Source organism: Micromesistius poutassou (assembly GCF_964030765.1).
Source record: "Micromesistius poutassou genome assembly, chromosome: 21".
NCBI classification, from domain to species: Eukaryota; Metazoa; Chordata; class Actinopteri; order Gadiformes; family Gadidae; genus Micromesistius; species Micromesistius poutassou.
Genome location: NC_140291.1, coordinates 3888419 through 3906882, shown reverse-complemented (window position 1 = coordinate 3906882; position 18464 = coordinate 3888419). Strand labels below are relative to the sequence as shown.

The window sequence follows — 18464 nt, the reverse complement described above, 5'->3', positions numbered from 1 at the left end:
CAGAATGCTTGACTGCTTTTCTGAAGTGAACGATTGAGAAACTGGTTTTCTCATACATTGTGAGTTTAGGAAGCAGAGGATCTGTGCAAAGTTGCGTTGCAGCAGAAAGGAAACTTCAACTCGAGCAGTGGCAGCTCAAATATTTGAGCTCTCTCTCGCTATGGACTGTATGTATTTATTGATGTACTTTTTACTCTCTGTGTTGTTTTTGGACCACATACACGCCGCAGAATCACACGGTGAGTAATAACTCTTTATTATTCTCATTTGCGTTTTGTGAACCCAGATGGAATGCACACATCCTAACGTCGGCGGGACAGCAGTGAAAGACATACACTAATATACACTATAACAGTGTTAAACCATCGCTCCACATCAATACGATACATAAATAAGTTTGTAGGGCAAATATAAGAGTTAACTTTGCGTTGCATTTATATCCCGAATCTTCACTTATGTGCTTGATTTAAAGTAGGACTATTACTGGTATGCTGTATTATTTTGAATCACCCCAGCCTTATAATAAAATTCGATTGTTATAGAAACCATCTGTCCTATAACCTACGCATGCAATAGGCTGATGCCTTTCATTCTGAACCGGTAAATATACCGTTAACTATGTTATCCTATAGTCCGGGGGACCAGTGAGCTTTGTGGAACGTGGTTCTCACTTGTCACTGTCTGTCCCCATCAGAAAAACTGTCTGGAAAGTTAAGTGAGTATGGCCTCATCGTGCCATTCAGCACAGACGCCCTGGGCCGGTACGTCTCTCACGTGGTGTCCGCCTCAAGTGGCAGCGATGGCGGCGCCTCAGCCTCAGCTGCACCCCCTGGCAGTGGGGGGAGAAGGGTGGCCCGCAGCGCCCCCGAGACGCCCCCCTCCTCGTCTGTCACCATCGTGGGCCACCGGTTGTTTTTCAACGTCACCGTGTTTGGGAAGGAACTGCACCTCCGCCTGCGGGCCAACAGACGCCTGGTGGCACCGGGGGCTTTCGTGGAGTGGCAGGAGGACTTTGAGCAGCTGACCAAGGAGCGGATACACGGCGACTGCGTGTTTACCGGCGATGTAACGGACATGCCCGAAGCCTCGGTGGCAATCAGCAATTGTGATGGACTGGTAAGTGGACTAAGCAGACACCCCCATGTTTGACACGCACACACGCACGCACGCACGCACACACACACACACACACACACACACACACACACACACACACACACACACACACACACACACACACACACACACACACACACACACACACACACACACACACACCTTTATGATTCAATGAATGAAAAAAACAACACTGGTCACCTTTTTTTAACATGCCACCCACAATAAGGAATTGTTCAGTCGAGTCGCACACACAGTGGCCACATAGGTCTTTGTTCTAGCCAAGCAGCTTTCGGTACACACTTCTGCTTTCCTTTGCTTACGGGGTACGGAGCCTGGCATCGCACAGGTTTTTATTAATACCTGTTGTTAGTAAGACACATAAACCTCAACTGCTTAGTGAAATCTAAGCATCCCTTACCACACACTCACACAACAGAGGACTTAGTGCCATACATCCACGATGACCGGTCAAACAGTTTGTGCTCTCTGGTCCTCCCCCCGTTCATTATCTGTTCTTTGTGTACGCTGAGGTTAAAACCTAATCGCGGGTTTGGGTAGGAGTTAAGTGGCGGTGAAGGGAGCGGCTAATAACTCGGTTGTATCGCTTGGGAAAACATGCTCAAGGGAAAAAAAATGAAAATGTGGCGTCCCATGTGACATCGGAGCGGCCCGGCCTATGATTAGACTTAAGCCCTCGCTCAGGCATTCATCGTCTGCCGGCCCGCGTGACAGCGGCTCCTTGACCATCTCTCACACACAGATCGTGCGTGGAAAGGCAATAAAGCCGTGCCCTCTTGACCCCATGACCTGTGACCCTCCCCAACCCCCCCCCCCCCCCCCCCCCCCTCTCCTCCGAGGATGTGCACCACGGCTTATTTACTACGTACACTTGGGACCATTGCCTGTATTTGTTTACATCGAACAACTAAACTAAGACTAGAATTAAGCCGGGTAGACTTTGAGACTTTATCAATCCTGAACTGAGTAACTGTGAAGCACACATTTGCACACATTGTCCCATTCTTGGACAATGCACATCGGTTAAGACCACTTTTGTTAACCAGCCCAAAACTACAGCCTCACATTGCTCCAGAACCGGGACGGCTCCGTCTGGACGCAGGCTCAATTGGGAGGCCACAGATTTGAACAGTGAATTCCCTCTTACTACAAGACAAGCTGTGCCGACTATATAGAGTGACTGGCCCTATTTTTGAGCAGACTAGTGCAGACTCTGAAAAATGTTCAATATTGGTCGTTAAGGGCAAAACAGTGTTAGATTCATGCTATACATCTTCTAGTGTGTTCCATGGTTAAGTTTTAAACAATTAATGCATTGTATGTCTGTGTGATCTTGAATGTACTTCTATCCACACACACACACACACACACACACACACACACACACACACACACACACACACACACACACACACACACACACACACACACACACGTGTGTATATAGCTCAAAGCAGTTTAGCAGTAGATACTTTTTTTGTATTCCATATATTGGCTCTCAAAGCATGGAAGCCAGCAAAGGCTTGACCATGTTCACACTAGCTAGCATCACCTAGCTTCACACTCATCCCTGATGTGAAACACAGCGAACACAGGGCCGAGAACCAACGTGCATCGACTCATATCGAGTGTGGACACCATTGCCATCCGGTTGTTCCATGCCCTCATTCCAGGCCCCCATAGAACCGCCACCACAGAGAGATATTGACGGGAAGCGCATCAGATCGATAGATGGTCACAATGGTTCAGCGCTCTGCAATTAATGAATCGGTTCATATCAACGTTATGCTTTGATTTCTGTCCTTTCGTTTTTTTTGTCTGGACGAGGTAGTATTAGGTGTTTGGCTGACGTTTGGCTGACGCTGACGTCAGTGGTGCGGTTTGGCGGTGGGTCCACTGTCCCCCACAAAGGCGTACATTTTGGGGGGGGGGGGACACATGGGATATGTATCCTCAATATTTAGAACACGTGCATTTGTCCCCCCTCCTCCCCCCCTGATAAAAACGTAAAAGCAGCAGAGGACTTTTATTTTGAAAAATAACCTATACGTTACTCATAGACTCAACAATGCCCCAGACAAGGGCGGGTCTTCTTTCTGCAACGCTGGACCTTTTTTTGACTCACAAAACCACACAGACCAAACAAAAGACACAAGGAGGGCAAGTGTTTATCATGTCTATATATGTGTACTCAGCAGGAATGATACTTAATGAGCTAGTTGATCTACAGTAGACTCCATATTGAAAGCAAAACAGATCGCCTGAGAGCCTCACTGCATTATATTCTATTATATTTTGATTTGGCATCTGGTGGCGCCACTATCAATTGATGCAGAAGAAGAGGGTCAAATTGGTAAAAAATTCACCAGCGTGCAGGAAATGACACTTTACTGTTGCCTAGGGCAGGAGACCCAGCCCCCCCAACCCCCAACCCCTACCGAAGGTTCAAACGAATCCTCCGCCGCAAGTCCCACATCATTAAAGAAGAAGAAAGGAAACAGAGGGAGATACAGCCCACTGACGCACGCAGACACGCCGCAGTCCACCGCGGCACGGAGCGTGGCCCTCGCCTTCAGGGCCCCTAGGAGCCTGCGTTGTGGCCTGTCAGATGATGTCAGACAAGGGGGAGGGGGGGGGGCGGGGGGGGGGGGGGGGGTTGACAGGGCAGTCAGAAATAGGGGATGGGGGAGGAGGTCGGGGTGCGAGGGGTGGTCTCTATCGCTCGCTCTCTCTCTCTCTCTCTCTCTCTCTCTCTCACACACACCCACTCGCTCTCCGTCTCGCTCTCTCTTTCAAGGACACAGACAGATGGGTTTGGGGTGTGTGTGTGGTGGGGGCTGATGGGGGTGTGGGGGAGGGGGTTGGAGGGGGGGGGTGGGTGGGGTGTAGGCCATGTTTTTTTGTTGAGCCCGAGCCAACGTCAACACAGACATGTCTGTGCTCGCAGTAGGGGATTTTTTTTTGGGTGAGCATTCGAAGTTGAAGGGGGGGGGGGGGGGGGGGGGGGTGGGGGAGGGGGCAGAGTCACCGGCAGAGCAAATAATGAGGTGTGATGGGGGTTGTGGTGCGTGTGTGTGTGTTTGTGTGTATGAGTGTGTGTATGCATGTGAGTGAGTATGTGCATATGCGTGTGCGTATGCGTGTGAGAGTGTGTGTGTGTGTGTGTGTGTGTGTCCATGGAGGAGAACCTGTTTAAACGAAGGAGGAAGGAGCATTGGATATCGAGGAAAATAACAACTTCAACCCCGAACGGGGAAGATGTCAGAAATGTGCTACTGATTATTTTCGTCTCAGACATGTGGGCCCTTTGAGAAACGACAGAAGGAGGAACGATTCCCAGTGGGGACGCATGAATCACAAGCGACACCAGTCCATCCGATTTGCCGTTTCCTCTGGCGGTGCTTAACGTTCAGTCAGTCCCTCAGCGATGACACCTTGGCCCGCGTGCCGCTCGCATTCATTTCAGCTTCTGTTACAGTGTCTACTGGCGAGTCCCAGCCAAGCGCTCGTGCTAATTACATCACATCTCAGATAAGCAGGCTTCTTTTGAAGCTCATACCCTCATCAGGCCGGCCTCGCAGCGTGGCTCCCCCCGGTGCCATTCGTCGTGCTCGTGTCCGTAATTACAAGCGTCGTTAGCGGGAGAAATTATGTGAATTTCTGTGGTATTGCATTATGTAAAAGGCGAGTGGTGGCAGGGTGACTGCCATGACGACACGCTGGATATGCTCATGCTTTGGGAATCCGTGCAGAGAGACAGAGAGATGGGCGATTGAATTTCGTGCGTGATGGAAACACGAGTGCCGGGATTACTTCCCGCTCAGGAAAGGAAGCTATTTCTGTGTCCCATCCCGGGAAACGGGGAGGAAACCGCCTAGCAATAGCAGCTGAGGGTTATGAGGGAGGACTATTTGTGTACCTTATTTTCAATTGTTGCCGTCCTGTGTGTTTTATAGATGGCCTGTTCCAGTAACTGCATAATGAAGTTTTCGTTTTTGAGCCTTGTTTTTTTAAGGTAAGCGTCCGGGCTGTAGAAATGTCTGCTGCAAATGGAGACAAAAGCCCCCAAAACCTTTAATCCTCCTGTGCAGGACCTTATGTCTTCAGAAACATAGAAGTATAGCTGAGCGGGCTGGGATGGTTCAGTGGCTGTTGTGGTCAGCGCCCAGCCGCATGGGACTGGGTAATCTATCAGTGATCTATGACTGCAACCAACCAATATAAAGGTATAATTGGACAAACCGTCTGTATAGGTTCATGTTCAAAACTCTATCATCATCTATCATTATCATCACCACAGCCATAGAGTCTTTAAAGGGGCAGTGTGTAGAATTTAGTGGCATCTAGCTGTGAGGATGAATATTGCAACCGACTGTATAGCACCCCACCCTCACACACACCTCCCTTCAACCTTCCCTTTCCTACGTTGAAGGCGAAGGAACATTGGCATATTGGCCTGTATGGTTCCAGAAAAACCAGAGTTTTTCTGGAACCATACAGGCCAATATGCCAATGTTCAAAACCTGAGTGCGATGGTCAGTTTTAGGCTACCGTAGAAACATGGCGGTGCAGCATGGCATTCTGCGTGGAAGAGGGCCTGCTCAGTTCTCCCCACTGCACCGATATTAAGGGGTAGCAGTGTAATAGAGTATGCTAATTATTATCATAAACCTTGATAGACTGCCATATCTATAGCGCAAAGTGGCTATTTTAGGTGCCACTCTGCGTGTGTGTATGTGTGTGTGGGTGTTATGTCATATCGATTTGATAATGGCGTTTCTATGTGAATATGGCTGAGACGAAAAGTGCCTCGGAGAGGTCGGAGAAAATGAGGATTCATTCTCGGTAGCTCTGTGATTTACCAAAAGAGATTGCCGTGCTCGCAAATCATATGTTTCGAAAAAAAGAGAGAAAATAAGGCCACAAATTGCAGGTTAAGCTGCAAAATGGCAGCGGTGACAGCAATGTCTCTGCATCACATAGCACAGGCCAGACACCGGTTCGTGGCACTATCTTCCTTTTTTATAGATTGTTGTTTGTTCACGGTACCTTTAATGAAAAATAAACGATGCCATAGTATCTCATCTTGGTTGTGTCTCTCCCCTGAGGTCAGTGTAAAAGACCAATTTTGACCAAACCACATGAATGCACCCACCAACGCCACAGTGTCTACGGCTGGCTGCTGGGCCATCGTTGTTTTCCTGTCCACTGATTACTCTCTGCTGTGTCTCCAAAGAGAGAGAGGGAGAGAGGGAGAGGGAGAGAGACACAGAGAGAGAGAGAGAGAGAGAGAGAGAGAGAGAGAGAGAGAGAGAGAGAGAGAGAGAGAGAGAGGGAGGATGAAAGTAGAGAGGACAGATGAAATGGCACGAAAGCAAAACATTGTGAGCAAGGCAAGCTTTTCTTCAACTTTTAAAATGAAACCTGTATTATTCATGTGAGCCCATTGGCAACTTCTAGTTGCTTGAGTCGTGGATTCAACTGTTGTTTGAAAATGTTGATGCTTCTGACTTGCATGAAGACACATTATTTACTAAATTTATTCTGCAAGCTTTTCTTCCAGCCAGGGAACACCAGAATGTTTTTTACGTTAACTTATTAAAACCCCAAAATGTTGTTGTTTGTTTTTCTACATTAACAATTAACACATGCCGTAACATTCTATGGGATGAAGCTGGCGTCGTCATTTTTATGGGAACCATAAACCGATTTATAGGGAAAGATTCCCTTCATGGGCCCATTTTATTCTTGAGAAACCTCAGATATTATTAAGGGAGTAAATAGCTGCATAAAAAAGTTACATAGTGCACGTTTAATGACAAGTCAATCATGTGTTTGTTGGGACGGTATTGCCATTACTGGTTCTCTCTCCAGATGTGTTGGTTCATAGAGGTATGGTGGAATGGTGAAGCAACAATGGGATGAACTCAACAAACTGAGTTTGCTGAGTGAAAGCAAATCCCTTTAATATATTGTACATGAAATGCCCACCTCCAGACCAGGTTGTGATCATTTTTTCAATTTGGTGCATTGATGTGCTTAAGGTCTTAAGGCTTAGTTTATGGGTCCACGTCCACGTCCACGCCTGACGTGCACCTCCCAAAAATTGTAACCTGACGTTGAGGCGACGCAGCAGCAAAGGCTGTGATTGGTCCGCTCACTAAAACCTGATGGAACCATAACTGAGGCTTTAGGCTTAGGTCTATCTCATTTGCATCAGTACAGGGTCAATCTCGGCACCAGAAAGGAAATAGTTTATCAGACCAGGTCCATATCTACACTGACTCACTGATCACTTGGCCATGGCTGATGGCAAATACATTGACCACGAATTGATCCGTTGAGTTATACTAATGTGGAGCAGTGGTGAGTGAGGGCAACTCCACAGAGGCTGTGTTGTTATAATTAGAGGGAGAACGTGTGTTTAAAGACAGGTGTGATGATAAACAATGTCTGCCTCGTGGAGAATGGGGTTGTTTTTGTGTGTGACGGGTCATTTTGTCATCTGGAATTTGAGAGTGTCAATTGGGGTGTTGCGGCGGTGAGCCACAGTGCGAATGTGGCTCATTTCAGAGGTGACTGTGAATGATGTGTTTCGAGCTCAGAGTCAATTCAGTCCCATCAGCGGAGGGATATGATGTGCAGAGCCGAACAGCACAGATCGTTATTTTCTCGCTTGATGATAGACAGAGAGACAGTTGTTTATGGGCAAAGCCTGGCTGCAGGGAGGATTCTTCATAGCTCTGGGATGGAGTTGGATGGATTTCATGAAATCCAAGCCATGCGTGTCTGAGGGAGAGTGTCAATCAATCAGAAGAAAGAGGATGTGCTGAGGCATCGATCTGTTCATCACCTCTTTCACTCCATCAATTCTTTTTCACAAATACCGGTTGTTGCTGTACCTGCAGACGGGGAATAAGGCAGTGTGTCGTGTGTGAGCCTAGCAAGTGTGTGGTTGTAATGGAGGATGTAAAGGATGTAAAGGATGTAATGGCGGTCACTATGTCAAACTACTTGTAATGATTTTGGGGGAAATTTGTTGGAAGAGGACCATGGCACTTACTGGTATTTGCATTACAGTCAAGCAGAGTTGAATCTGATTGATGTATTGTTGCGCTGATGTCAATATTGCCTTCCACTTTTGCTTTAAGACTTTGGCACTTGTCACTCGTCAGCAGTCAGCTCCCCAATTCAATTCTGTTCTGCATGCATAGCACTGCATACCAAGGCTTTGCATACCATTTTATAATAAATATATATGCTTCAGCAAAAACCCAGTTGGCCCTTTACATCATATTGTAAATAACCACAGATTGACAATCATGCAATCATTCTCTGTTCAAAATTGCCTTCACGGAGATACGATTATCATGTTTCTAGGAATTTTGAGTAGAAATGGCAGCTAAAAATGATTCACAGATAAGTTGTGTCATTATTTCCTCTGCGTCTCCCTGATGTGAATCATCCTATTGACTGAAAATGCCTCTATGAGACACTCCTTCCGTTCCCTCCCTTTAATAACACACTTTGCCAGCCCCGCTCGCATCCCCGTTGCATCATCCCTCTCCGCTCCACAGCTGATTTTTCCCTCTTTGACTTGGCGGGACCTGTCGAGGAAAACCCAACATTATACAGGGCAGGAAACACTCACACTGTCGCCGTGCCAGCCCCAACGGGCCAGAATTACAAGCCCCGCTATTGTAAGCATCCTCTGGCACCACCAGTGCTTTGACGAATATGCATAAAATAAATTGGTTATGCCTTTATGGACGGAGCAGCAGAAAGCCAGGAGAGTGGGTTGAAACTTGAAAGAGAAGAGGGAGGAACAGCGTGTTAGCTGCAGAACCGCGGGTCGGGATTGTTCCTGGGTCACTGCAAGGTGGAATCGTGTTCCATGGTCAAGACAAGAGTTGAGCCATCGAAGCGACGTCAAATGCATATTTCTTATAAATACACTTCATTAGCATGGTTATTCTTAACGTGCACTTGGGCGTTACAATGTGCATATTTGTATGAATAGAGAGACAAACAGTTCCGAGAGTGGAAATCGATATGCACAGGCTATCCTGGAGTGGGCTCGCCCGGGAGAAAACAACCCTAGGAATGGACCCAGTGTTGTGTGCGTTGAGTGCTTTTGGAAATTGACCACGCTGCTGAATCCCACAAACGATGTCTACCTGCGTCATTTCCCCCTCACTTACAGCCCTTTTTTCATACAGAACTCCCAATTGATTAAGACATGCTGTAATTACAGGCCCCCACACAATAATGACCTTTCAAGAAAATATGGGGGGAAAACAGGGTTTGGTGGACTGATTCAGATGCTTCTCTCTCTCTCTCTCTCTCTCTCTCTCTCTCTCTCTCTCTCTCTCTCTCTCTCTCTCTCTCTCTCTCTCTCTCTCTCTCTCTCTCTCTCTCTGTCTCCCCCTCTTTTTTTTCCAGGCAGGTCTGATCCGGACTGATAACGGGGAGTTTTTCATCGAGCCCCTGGAGAAAGGCCAGCAGAACGTGGAGATGAAGGGGCGTGTCCACGTGGTCTACCGCAGGTCTGCCATCAAGCGAGAGCCAGGCCAGAAAAAGGAGGACCTCCACAATGAAGGTAAGATGTCAGTGTGTGTGCTGTCAGTGGAAAAACAGGGGCATCTGTGTAATGCGTGCAGGCGTGCGTGTCTGCGTGCGTGCGTGCGTGTGTTTTCTTTGTTGTCCTTACTGTCCCTATTGTGTGGATGGCCGATGACCTCAATCAGACAAGGAACCAGCGTGGTTGTCATGAGAACACACAGGAGGGGGAGGAAGTGGTGAGGTAGGGAAATACAGGCATCAGGTATTCCTGCTGCATTTCCTCCTCCTGGAATTGCATACAATCCTACTACATGGTGATGTGTATATATAACTTAAAGGTTCCATGGCATGCTATTTTGTGGATGCTTTAATATAGGTGTCAGTGGGCCCCTAATGCAGTACTTGAAGACGTTCAAGAAATTCAGCCTTGGTGCAGAGTTACAGGCACTACTTGCCAGTCCCACAATGAGCTTTCCACAAACGCGCTGTTTCTGTGTCTGCCGCTTTAAATGCTAATGAGGAGGAGAGAGGCGGGTCCAGGTGGAGGGTGGGGGTGTGGCCCTGAGCAGCTTGCGGCCACGGTACCATGCGCTAGTGTTTACAGTGGAACACTGAACACTCTGGGTGCTCCGGCGGGAGTCCTGGAGCTCTATATCTAAATAATATCATATTATATTTAGATATCTATATAATATAATATATATTATCATGGTCAAAAGCTGTTTGCGCCTCCAGATGATATTATGAATCTCAAACGACTGCGTCGGGTTCTCAGACGCCTCTGGTTCTTCCACTTCCACGTCAATATTAAGTACAGACTGAACCGCGAAATGGAGGAGAAAGGGATTGTTGCCTGCGATTGTTGCCCGGGCTTGTCTCCCGCCTGCCCGCCGGGGCTCCGGCGGGAGACAACCCGGGCAACGGGCAGCGTTCAGCGGGCAGCGGGGCTCCGGCGGACAATCCTGGGCAACAATCCTTTTCTCCTCCATGTCGTGGTTCCCAATTCCTTCTCAACCATGGCCGAGATAACCCGCACTACGAATCTCGTTGTGGAAACACCAGAGACCTCAGAGAACCCGACGCAGTCTAGTCTTTTCACCAAATGGGAGCTTTATGCAAGCTTGCGTTATTGTGCTGCGTGTTATGCGCCATAGCACCAACAGCAGAACGGTTATTCAAATAACAAAGAACACTTGCGTTACAGTGTGTGTATTCACACACACACACACACACACACACACACACACATGTGGCGCTCGCATGGTCCTAGCTCATTGTCTCATTGGCGGGCCAAATTCTCTGGGCGGGCCAAGCAGAGAAAGGGGAGGTAACCTGGCCCCATATGTCGACATATGGGGCCAGATCTCAAATCTTTTTCAAAGGCAGAGCAAGACACCTACTGCTCGTTTTACACCTAACACAATTTTTAGCTACTGGGGGACCATAGGCAGGCTAGTGGAACTCATATTAATGTTAGAAAACCTCATAAAGTGAAAATTTCATGCCATGGGACCTTTAACCTTTAATGTTGGATGACACATGAAATGATAAAGTCTGTATCCCCTGGTGAGCTCTGCTTGACCTTATCTTCTGGCGGAAAGTTTGAATTTGAAAAGGTCTGCATATCTGCTAGTGATACTCTTGGGACAACATGACATTTCTGAATATCCAACTGATCGATTAGAGCCCTGACCAATATATCGGTCGGTTGATTTCATTGGCCGATCAGGGCCTTTCGCAGATATATGTTGGTATTGGCGTACATGTTTGCCGATATTCCCCGATATATAAAAACTTAAGGGATTTAACTCTGGCGATTTATAAATGTCATTACCTCTATATAAACCCTCCACCACAGTCGTTGAACCTCGAAACGCTTTAACCGAGCACCTCCACGTAAACACTCCCAACACTCTCACATCGTTTTCCCATGATGTCCTGTGTGAAGGTCAGTGTCTCCTCCCCACGCAGTTAATTGCTTAGCTCATGATTTTAATGCGATGCTGCTGTGGTCCGAGGCATTGCTGGAGGGTGTGCAGCGAATCACAAGGAGCTGCTTCGCCCCCAGAGTACCGCAGTCTATATTGAACCCATCCACCTGGGACCAGAAATAATGAGTCGTGTGCGGGTTTTGAACAGTGTTAACGTTTCCAGCCATCCTCTTGGGTCAGGCCAAGCAAACCTCCACCTGCTACTGCTCTTTGGGCCACCAGTGCTCAAACCACACTATTGTACTAAATAAACGTGCATAAAAATGTGTGCGGTTATTATACACTAATATAACCCCTTTCATACCAAACAGCTTCCAGCTTTGTTATGAATATGCTGGCAATGTCATCATCATGGTCATCATCATCATCCTCCTCCTCATCATCATTATTATCATAGTCCGCTAAGTTAAGTTCAGGGAGACACAAACTTGCGAGTTCCTTCTTGTAGAGCGTGGGTCGGATGATCCACAAAGTAATTATCTTCATTGTCAGGTGAAAGATGCTGTGGGTAAGAGTCCAGGGTTTTTCAGATATGCCGCTTTTCCACCGACAGTACCAGCTCGACTCGCCTCGACTCGCCTCGACTTGGCCTGCCTTTTTTTGCGTTTCCATTGGCAAAAAAAGTACCTGGTACCGGGTACTTTTTTTAGTACCACCTCCATCGAGGTTCCAAGCGAGCGGAGTAGGTACTTTTGTGTGACGAAACAGGCTGCTGGCTACTGATTGGCCAGCGGCTGCAAACGGGAATAATCACTCAAAGTTAAGTTGTGTCCGGCGTGGCTGGAGTCCACGGACCCGCTCCCAAGGGGGACAGGGATCGGCGTTTCGCCGTGTGTGTCGCTCCTTTCCCGGGGCTAGAGTTAGGCTGCGTGTGGTTGTGTGTGTCTGGCTTGGTTGTGTGTGTCCGGCGTGGCTGGAGTCCACGGACCCGCTCCCGAGGGGGACACGGATCAGCGTTTCGCTGTTTCGTTTTTGTGTCGTTCCTTTCCCAGGGTTCAAGTTTCGCCTCGATCAACGTTACCGTATGACAACAATAGACGCGCAGTCATTGCGCTTTTTATTTTATTTTATTTCCCGTCATAACCTTTCTCGGGAATCAGGAAATAGTCTTGATCAGATTCAGATTTCCCAGGAATCCCGTCTCCCGGGATTAAAACCTAATGACGACCCGCCCATGTTGGAGAGGTTCTTTTATACGACCTGCCCACATTGAGGAGGTACTTTTTTAGATGGAAGCGCGACGTGCCTGGAACCAAACCGAGTCGTGCCACGCTAAGTTGTGGTGAGTTAAGCTGGTACTGTCAGTGGAAAAGCGGCAATAGAGAGCAGAAAAGAGTGGGAGGGATAAGACAGCATGATTTTGAAACTAAACAAATGTAAAAGATCATCCTCTCCCTCTCTGCTCCCTACCTCCCCATTGAGAAGTGTTGCATTTAAAACACATGTGGCTGACAGGCAAAATGTTTTCCCGGTCACGGATGAGATGCCCTGATTGGTCAGAAATTAGCAGTCTAAAATAAATAATAAAATAGTCTCCTACAGTGGCAGGCACAACTCAAAGCGGATATTCTCATCGCATTTCCCTCACTAACAGCTGACGGACGGCTGTGCTTATTCTAACCAATCAAACTAAAACAACAGCTCTCAGTTCTTACCTACAGCACCCTTAAAGGTGACATATGATACCACCAGGTGTGAGTGTGATTAGCCGTTACAAGCCGTTGGGCCGCTGAAAATGGGCCTCTTCTGACATCACGAGTGGGCGTCCACCTAGATGTGTGACGGATAGACGAGCAACGTTTGCTACAGTCCACTGGGAGGGCTGGTGGACTGGTCTATCCAGCACACATCTAGGCGAACACGCCCACTTGTGATGTCCGAAGAGGCAATCACACTCACACCTGGTGGGTATAACATGTCACCCTTAACAAACGCACAACGCCCCATTCACAACAACACCGTCACAAACAACTCACGGGTGTGTGCTTGTTTCTCGTCCCTCAGTGGCGGACTTCGGCATTGCCGACCTCCCCGCCGCGCTGGACCTGGTGGAGCAGCAGCTGACGGAGACGGAGCGCAAGCGGCGGCACACCAGGAAGAACGACTACAACATCGAGGTGCTGCTGGCCGTGGACGACTCGGTAGTGCGCTTCCACGGCAAGGAGCACGTGCAGAACTACGTGCTGACGCTCATGAACATAGTACGTACATCGTAGGCCGGGTATACCCACCCAGCCCCGTTCTGCCGGCGATTTGAGTTCGCCCTGCGGCAGGGTCTGGAGAGAGGTGCAGTACATTTCTTTCTGCTTCAGATACGCTTTTTGCGGGGAGCCAATCACCAAGCTGGCTTTTCCCCCCCCCGGCGCGGTATTGGCCTGGTTTAACACAATGACGACAGGGAAGCGGCGGCAAGCAGCCAATTGGGTACAGAGTCATGTGAGCTACGCCCGTTGATCACAACGGAACATGACGGAAGCCTCCCCAGAACCAACGTGCAATCTACGATTGCGCTTGGTCGTCTGGTCACCGTTTTGGTCTTTGGGGGCAAAGGCTTTGTTTATCCGAGGTGGCTCTTTACTGTTAGCGAGTGGATGTCTTGAGGCACTAAGGGCAAGCCTCTTGTGTGTATCGCCGCCGTGCCTACAGGTGTGTTGTCATGGCAGACCTCGAACATGGTAGCATTTCGGCTGGGAGTTGAAAAACACCTGACTGTTGTGGTTGAATGGCTTTCCAATCTACTGCCCTGATAGACTCATCAAGTCCTCTGACAGACAAGGAAGGAAAATCGACTCGACAGAGAGAGAGAATACAAAGAGAGAGAGAGAGAGAGAGGGAAAGTGAGAAATGGCGAGGGAGGGGAGGGTAATCACACCATCATGAATTGAAACACCTTAAAATAAACTCGACTTATACTGTGCGTGCGTGTGCGTGTGTGTGTGTGTGTGTGTGTGTGTGTGCCGGAGGGATTCAGCCACTAGAGAAAAACCCTCCCACTGTTCATGTTGATGCTACGAATGCCAGCTCGTTGCGCCATGTGACATCATATCCCCAAGTGTCGCAACAAAAAAAGCGCGTGGAGAGTGAGACATCCGACGTGTTCCTTCCTTCCAACTTCACCCGTCAGTCACACACCGCGTCGATACTCACACGCCCTTCTCCGTATGAGGCGCCGTCTCGCGCCGCTCCTGAGGAACGCACCTCTACGGAGTCGTGGCCCTCGTCTCCCTTGGCGACGTGGACCTTGCCACGCATGCCCCCGCCGGCACTCCCTTGTCCTCCACCCCGCCATGAGCTGTTGTGGAGATTACAGAAGAAAGAAAGGGGGGACTCATTCATTACAGGTTCCACCAGCTCCTACCACCATAATCTGCTTACGGGGGGGGGGGGGGGGGGGGGTTAGGGGCAGGGGGGCCGGTGGGTGGTGGGTGGTGGTGGTGGTGTTGGGGGGGGGGGGGCGGTCCCACCAGGGGAGATTTCCCCCCTAGGTTTCACTCTGTAACAGTTACCGTTTGGGTCCAGCCATGGAGGTGTGTGATTAGCGCTCCCCGGCTAACGGGGAAGTGGAGCGTGAGAGAGCTGAGGGAGCGCTCTCACACTGGCACCGACAGGTCCGGCTAGCGCGCCGCGGCGGCGCTAGCAAGGCGCTGTAGCACCTCCGCTCGTTCCCCCCCCCGATCGCTAAGTGTGAGAAAAGATGTTAGTTTGGGGAAGAAAAAAAAAATAGGCGATTAAGTTAAACGTACTTTGAGTGGATAAGTGAGAGTAGAAAGTGTTATAGGGCTTTAATGAGCTCAGTTGATTACTCTGATAAGTAGTGTCTAGCGCTTGGCCCGCTGAGCTCTGCTACTAATCCCGCAGACTGTTGGAAAGAGAGCGAGAGAGAGAGAGAGAGAGAGAGAGGGAGCGAAAGAGAGAGAGAGAGTTGTCAAGAGGAGTCACACCTCATTGCAGATTGTCTGGTAGTGATCTCTACTCGACAAGATAACAGCAACACAACTCTGACAGCGACGTTTTCCGACTTTCAGAGCAGACTTTCACCTTTCGAAACCCCAAAAAGGAACTCGTCTCCCTCATCTTATAATCGGACATCTTATCTTGAGGTCTCCCGCCAGCGTTCCCACTCACCAATCTCCATCCTCCACCTTTACCCTCCCCTCAGAGGGGCCTTCACAGGGGCTGCGGGACCCAGTGCGTAGAAGCACCACCTGGAGAAGCATCCCCGCCCCTCCCTCACCTCCCCGCTCCTACCCCCCCCCCCCCCCCCCCCCGCCCCCCCTCCCCCAAGGAGATTGATTACTGAACATCCTGTCTGCTCAGGGCCAAGCGAGGAGACTGCCGCCGTGCCCCAGGCGCACAATGGGCGTGTTGTTTGAGGGGCTCCGCGGTGGGGGGGGGGGGGGGGGGGGTTTGGTCCGACGTGACGCTGCACCCTGGGCCAGCCAGGGATATCTTAACGCCTGGAGAAGCACAGCTGTTAGGCTCGTTTGGGGTCATTACGGGACCCGCTTTTTCCAAAACTCCCCCGTGCGTCCCCTGGCTTTTTAATTATCTCCTGTGTTATAGTACGTGGGCCCGGTCCCTCGCCTACCTCCGCCGACCGGGACATTCTGTACGGTGAAAATCAACGAGGGAGGACAAAAGGAGCGATTGGATAACCGTGGGGGATAGCTGATGATCACGTCAACCCTCGGAAATATGAATAACATTTTTTTTTTTTGTTGATATTTTTATCTTCATATAACTTGAAAAAACGAAACTTGAATAAAATTCAACTATTTTCTTCCGAAGACCAAAACTTTTTAAGCGAGGGTTCAGGGTCATTGAGTATTCTGTGCTCCTTTCATTTCGCTGAATTGGCTTCTGTGAATGGAATATTTTCTTACAATTCCTTGAAAGTTGCCTTCTACCTCTGAGCGAACGCGGTGCCTTGGCCGGGGCGGACTGCTTCCGCAGTACTAGAGCAGCTGTTGCCAGACATTGAAATACCAGACACACTCAACCTTCCACAGGCAATCACTTAGGCCGGAGTTATACCTGCTAAAGCAACGCGTTTGCGTGCGCTATGATGGCTGCCTGGTGTTTCCTGCGAGCATTTAGGGCCCCGCTTGTGCATGCGCTCAGACATTAACGCTATGTGTCCGCGGGGGAGGGGCCATGCGGGGGGGGGGGGGGGGGGGGCGGGGGGCGGGGGGCAGTTTGAGGTTATGACAGGGGTCAGTTAGTGTGTCAGCAGCATGTCAACGCCGGCGGTCAGTTTTGAAGGGCAAGCGACTAGACTTAACAAGATATAATAAACAAGATTAACAAGATGTTAACCTTGCAGAGTGTTGCCATGTATATTGTTTATATCCTGCAAATCTGGTTCAAGTTCTAAACGGTCCAAGGAACTCTGGTGTGCCCTCTAGTGGAAGCAATCCTCCAGTCACACGCTAAAGCACAAGTATGTGAACAATTCAGTTCACGTCGCAGTCGGCTGTCTAGGCGAACACGTGGGGGAAAAGCTAGTATATCTCTGGCCTTAGAAGTCGCTTTATCCTTTTGGCGTTGCACGTTTTGGATACTGTGTGATTTTTCTTGCGGCTGCGGGATGCGGCTGTTCTTTAAAGATATCCCAAATTTCCAACCACCTTCCGAGAGGTGGAAAGGTTCTGCACGCCACAGCGTAATGATACGGAGCGGCGCAATGACGGTGGCGTTTTAATTTCCGACCCGAGCCTTGCTTCACGTCAGAACGAGTGAACGGCGTGCCTCTTGTCGCCCCACCGAAAGTAAAACGGACTGACTCGCCTCTGAAGGGAAACAGAAGGCAAAGGTTGGTGAAACATGTGTTTCCTCTCAATGGCCGGTTTAACAGTCACGTGGAGGAATGTCAGAGCACTCTGTGAACCTTAAGCACCCTCATGTTTACTGTCTGAGATACAGCCCGTTTGGCATGTTGATAATCACCATCCATAACCGCACATGGGCCTAACTAGGTGACCCGTTGACCTAAAAAATGTGCTCCAATTGCATACGGGGGGTGGGGGGGGGGGGGGGAGTGTCCTGAATGACATGTAGCAATAATTAAAAAGTGGATCGCAGGCAGAACACTGTAGGCCCCTCAAATGGAAATTTGACTTGGGAGCCTCCGCTGGAATCTGCGTTTTTCCCTTCTCCATCGGGAGCCCGTGACCATGAAGCCAACTGGCATCACGTTCTGGGGCCAGAGTTCTTGTGCGTGATTGCATAATACAGCCCGGCTCCACTGGAGGGCTTCCAGTGTCTTAACAAGATACGGCACACTTCAACCAGAATCCCAGTGCCTCTCTCGGAGAGGCTGGAAGTAAATTAAAGACAGAAAAACAACAACCTTCCCTCTGGCCGCAAAGGCTTGGCCCCAGCATGCATTGCTTCAACCCAGTCTGTGTTAACGCACACAGCTTCTGTTGAGCAGCTCTTTTGTGATTTAATGTGGACGAAATTGTGTAGTCCTACCCCCCACCTCCTTCTCCGAGTCGTGCGGCTCGACAAGATCTTTCAGGTCTTCAAGTGAGTCGTTATCCCTTTTTAAGGAGACAACAAAATCTCCATTTTAATGACATTTTTAGCCACTCAAATCGCTATTGCAATTGTGGGCGGAAAATGTCCTGACATTTATAAGCCCCGTCCTAATGAGGATCATCACTGTCCCTCTAGGTCTCTATCTCATCGGCAACACAATGCAATGTGACACACGTATTTGCGGTAGCTACATATTGCTGTATCACAGTGCCATAACAGTGATTAATTTCTGTA

At 49.2% G+C, this 18464-nt stretch overlaps 1 protein-coding gene across 2 annotated transcripts in view; it reads left to right on the top strand.

The window, feature by feature from the left end:
* adamts14 (ADAM metallopeptidase with thrombospondin type 1 motif, 14) overlaps nucleotides 1–18464 on the top strand; it is a 44558-nt gene continuing 26094 nt past the window's right edge. Inside the window, exons 1-4 of one of the 2 annotated variants that reach the window (XM_084486003.1) lie at nucleotides 1–239; nucleotides 695–1116; nucleotides 9580–9736; nucleotides 13695–13891. In XM_084486003.1, coding sequence (XP_084342129.1) covers nucleotides 161–239; nucleotides 695–1116; nucleotides 9580–9736; nucleotides 13695–13891 — 855 coding nt within the window. In that variant the 5' untranslated portion in view covers nucleotides 1–160. Of the gene's footprint in view, nucleotides 240–694; nucleotides 1117–9579; nucleotides 9737–13694; nucleotides 13892–18464 lie in introns of those variants that run through there. The other variant, XM_084486004.1, reaches the window with a different exon arrangement.